The sequence below is a fragment of the Somniosus microcephalus genome, chromosome 31, assembly GCF_052327205.1.
Source record: "Somniosus microcephalus isolate GS21.2 chromosome 31, FLI_Smic_1.0, whole genome shotgun sequence".
Lineage (NCBI taxonomy): Eukaryota > Metazoa > Chordata > Chondrichthyes > Squaliformes > Somniosidae > Somniosus > Somniosus microcephalus.
In genome coordinates, this window is record NC_141017.1 from 28,542,530 (window position 1) to 28,547,313 (window position 4,784).

At 43.0% G+C, this 4,784-nt stretch overlaps 1 protein-coding gene across 2 annotated transcripts; it reads left to right on the forward strand.

Moving 5' to 3' along the window:
* Positions 1–566: 566 nt before the first annotated feature.
* Positions 567–4,163, forward strand: LOC147097680 (forkhead box protein D2-like). Of its 2 annotated transcripts, none has more exons than XM_085971680.1 (2): positions 567–1,811; positions 3,841–4,163. In XM_085971680.1, exon 1 carries the CDS (start codon positions 831–833, stop codon positions 1,794–1,796), a length of 966 nt encoding a protein of 321 aa, XP_085827806.1. In that variant the 5' UTR covers positions 567–830; the 3' UTR covers positions 1,797–1,811; positions 3,841–4,163. The 2 variants fall into 2 exon arrangements, with proteins under 2 accessions (XP_085827806.1, XP_085827807.1); XM_085971681.1 differs by having other exon boundaries at positions 3,844–4,163.
* The last annotated feature ends 621 nt before the right edge of the window (positions 4,164–4,784 follow it).

The window sequence follows — 4,784 nt, forward strand, 5'->3', positions numbered from 1 at the left end:
ACAGGCTCGAGGGGCTGAACGGCCTAATCCTGTTCCTATGTTCCTGTGAAAAAGTAACGCTTTCAAATCGGGCTGTTATTTTAGGCAAACACGTAAGCTTAGAACAGAAAATATGCAACTTTTTATATTTAAATAGAAACCATGAAATTACATCATATTTAATAAACTGTCATTACATAAACTACATTGCAATCATATATAAATCAATAATATTTAAATGTAAATCTTGAACTAAAAGAAAACTGAAATCGGATCTAAAATTGAGACACATGTCAAATCGCAATAATGAATCCTGATTTGCTGTGCGCAACTAGCTTTAAAAAAAGTTATTTTTAAAAAGTTAGCCGGTGCTGGGGTTTTTTTTTAAATTCTCGTCGTGTTGGCTGCAAATGTCAGGAGGATGCCAGAAAAAAAAATTGTAAAAAAAGTTGGTGATTTGTGGTGTGTCATCTGCTCAGTCACTGGGTCCAAGTTTGCCGGAGTCACGACATTCCTCGGTGACGTCAGGGACCATCGGAGAAAAGTTGTGCATTTAAAGTGGGAGACGGTTTGTTTGCTCGGTGCTCTGGGCTGTTGTACTGGGAATCGGCAACAGCAAAATAACACAACAAAGGAGGACAAACAACGCCAAGAGGTTTTCGTCTTAGCTTGTTGGCGCTTTCCCTGTTTGCAGAAGTCTGGCTGTGTGTGTCTCTCTCTTTCTCTGTATGTGTATGTGTGTGTGTGTGTGTCCTTTTAAGAAGTTTTCTTCCCCCCCCCTCGGAGCTGACTATTGTTCCATGTAGCGACCGGCTGGAAACCTGCAGAATCTATTGGTTGTCCAATTTGCAATGACTTGGGGATCAGAAATGACTGAGAGGTCGGTTCGTTTTGAAGAGACGGACATTGATGTTGTTGGTGATGAAAGGGACTCCACATATCAGGGATCGCCAGCAGGCAAGCTCTCCGAAGAGGACTTCTCGGAGAGGAGCCTTTCTTCGGCAGCTCCGGATGTGAAGGAGGTGAAGGCTTCGGCCAAGAACCCCCTGGTGAAGCCTCCCTACTCGTACATCGCCCTCATCACCATGGCTATTCTTCAAAGCCCCAAGAAGAGGCTGACTCTGAGTGAGATCTGCGAGTTTATCAGCAACAGATTCCCCTATTACAAGGAGAAATTCCCCGCTTGGCAGAACTCAATTCGACACAATCTCTCCCTCAACGATTGTTTCGTCAAGATGGCCAGGGAGCCGGGCAACCCAGGCAAGGGCAACTACTGGACCCTGGATCCCAACTCCGCCGACATGTTCGACAATGGGAGCTTTCTGAGAAGGAGGAAGAGGTTCAAGCGCCAGCAGCAGCTTGGAGTATTGAGGGAACACGGCAACCTCATCCCAGGATTCGGCTACGGACCTTATGGCTATGGGCTCCAGCTCCCAAACAGTGGGCACCCGACACTGGCCTTCCATCACCACTGCCCCATTCAGTCTCCGGCCAGCATGTTCCCCTCGCTCTCAGCCCTTTTCCAAGGGAATGACTTGAACAGGAAGCTTTTCCCCAATCCGCTGAGCCCCAGTTCCCCAGCCCCGCCGACTGTCAAGGTAGAAGCGGCCTCCCCGGTCACGACTTTTTCGATAGACAACATCATCAGCCCCGGTTCCCCTCCACTCTACGCAAGGACAGGACAGCCCCCGGTCCTGCCAATGATCTCTGCCCTCCTCGCCCCCTCTCCGAACTTGTTAAACCTAAATTATGACCCTTTGCAGCAGGAAGCAAACTTTGCGAGCAAAATTATACAACTTAACAACCGTCATTACTGAGTCCTGGATGTTCAGGTAGGAAGTGTTGTACTAAGTTATGGGCAATATGCAGCATTGGAAATATGTTATTAAAGCAAGTTTACATTCAATGGAAGTGGATTATAATTTAACAGAAAGCCCAAAATATGGATTAAAGTTCCAGCCCCATTAGCATTTGATAGAACTCTGTGTTGGAATCGAAATCAAGAAGATAGATTCTCATTCGGCTGAAGGTCCTCAATTCGTTCGTTGCACTAAATTCCCGACTTGGTATTTAGGTTTGGTCGCTCTCGAGAACAGGGCTGCCCATCCCGGGATTTCCCTGCACGTCCGGAAATTGGGCTAAAAATCGATAAGATGCACCTTTTAAAAATAATACAATAGGTCGGGGCAATAACATTTTTAAAGTCCTACTATTTTAATTACGATTTCACAATTTCATGCATCACTTTCAACAAAATAACCTTCACTCATTTATTTCACGTGCTTGTGAAAAGAACATCGGTGGCGTTTTATTCCCAATGGGGAGGAACAAAGTAACAACTCCAACCGTTCAAAATCTGTTATATTAGCCCTCACCGTAGACTAGCTTTAACCTCGGGTTTTATCGATTAAATGGTTTAAGATCACTGCTTTCATTTTTTATTCGGTTGCAATAACTGGCACTAAATGGACTGAATCCGTAACAAACTCGGACCCCCGTGTAATAAAAAAGGAAATTTGATATCCAGTCACCACCGGCCCTGATTAGAAGCCTTTGGAATCATAGAATGTGATCCCCCCCACAAAACCCGTTCACAATCCCACTGTCCCGTGTAACGAAAACGGGATTTGATTTATTGCAGCCCCTGCTTATCAGTATCGTCACCTGTTCAAAATATTAATACTTAGAGACACCTGTTTTCAATAGCAATTGTTAAATCGGTATTACAAATACACTGAAGCTGGAAATTGCCCTTTTTTTATTTTGAATTACTAGCTGATTGTGTTGTAAGTGCACCGTTCTCTGTACGTGCAAGGTGCATTGAATTTTTTTGGAAGGGTAAATTAAATGTTTAATCCTCTTTTATTTAACTCATTAAAGATGCAGGTGCCTAGCATGTTTCGGTCTGTGAGGGTTAGACAGATTCTGGGAAATGGTTCCGTTTATTAACTCCTGCACAACTTTTAATTAAACCAATTCAGTAAACCCTTAATATTATCTTGTCAGTCTCACTTTAACTATTAAAATACATCATTGGGGTTTTTTTGGGGGGGGGGATAAAGGTGCGGCGTTAGCGATTAGGCGACAGGGAATTTCTCGGCAGGTTAGATGTTAAATTGGGGACCAGAGAGGCAATTTAGAGCAGGAAACTGGGATAAGCCAAGAGTTTAATAAGGTCCAGGCTGCGTATTGCAGTGTATAACCGGACACATTCGCTTGCAACCCAAGATGACACTTATTTAAGTTGACTTTATTTTCAGATAATAATTGTTCCTACCATTTCTGGATATTGAGTCTCTTGCCTTAATACATATTTTCCCTTTTAAAGATGCTTCGCTCTGCAAATCCTGGTATGTTACTGTTGGGTGGGTTAAATGAAATATAGTCGGGCTCAGACAATCAGCGGCAGAAAATGCTTTAAAAAAACCCCATGACCTTCTATGAAGTACGGTGGGTGCTCATTCAGGGAAAGGGGGAATTCTGGCTGACTTTAGACGTCACTCGTCGAGTCCATAATGAGAAGTGATGGGGAGGTTAATCATTACCCTATTAATGATCAGTCCGGCCAATCGCGATGTCAACACGTTAAAAATTGGCGCATCGACTCAAATTAATGGTGAGAATCTCGTCAAATATTTAAGCACAGATCAATATATTGGAGGCGTTTAGAAAGGGAGGGGGCGGTAAATCAAATCTGTTCTCAGCTCACCCAGTTACAAAGGGGAAGTTTATGGAAGGGTTGGTTGACATTATAAGGTTTATGATCAGCAACTTTACAAATGGACTGGAGCATCTCAGCCCATGCACTCTGTACTTTAATCCCTGTTTTTTTTGGTAATATCGGTGTGTTATATTTTGCAGAAGATGTGTGAGGAAATAACGAGGCAAAAAACCAAATCCGACAGTCTGCATTCATACCGTCAAATGTTTCTTGGCCAATCGGGAGCACAAAACCCCCCAAATGGTTTGATCTCCTTACGTCAGTGAAATCCCAGGTCCCTCTGTACATTGATCTATGTAAATATTGTAATTGAAACGAAAATAGAGACACATGTTTTAATTATTGCTCACGATATAACCTGGCAAAGAGGCACTGTTCTGTGTAAATTATTTTTAATTGTGTCCCGGGTATGCTTTCGGCACCAGTTACAATGTATCAACATTAAATTGTTTTGCGTCCAAAACATGTGTTTTTAGTGTTTATTGTCTGTCCTGCGAAACCCACACCGTACATTTTTGGAATGAAATGTAATTTTAAACAGTTAATTATTAAGTAGACTTTAAGATCTCGGCTGAATTTTGCAAAACTTATCCCTGATTTACTCCCCCCCCCCCCCCCCCCCTTCTCAACGTTGGCCGTGACCTGCAATTGTCCTCTCTCTCACCTGAGTCACTGGATGCTTTGGTGTTAAGTTTACACTGAGGGGAATTAACAAGCCGCTGTGCTGTTAGTGGAACGATTACAAAGAAACAGAGATAACAACAGAAAATGCTGGAAAAACTCAGCAGGCCAGGCAACATCCGTGGAGAGAAAATAGAGTCAACGTTTCGGGTGAAAACCCTTTGTCAAGACTCTTGTGAAAACCCTTAGTCTTGACAAAGGGTTTTCACCCGAAACGTTGACTCTATTTTCTCTCCACGGATGTTGCCTGGCCTGCTGAGTTTTTCCAGCATTTTCTGTTGTTATTTCGGATTTCCAGCATCTGCAGTATTTTGCTATCGTACAGAGAAACAGAGGTTACATTTTGAAAGGGATTCTGTGTATCATAGAATCATAGAAGTTTAAGGCACAGAAGGAGGCCATT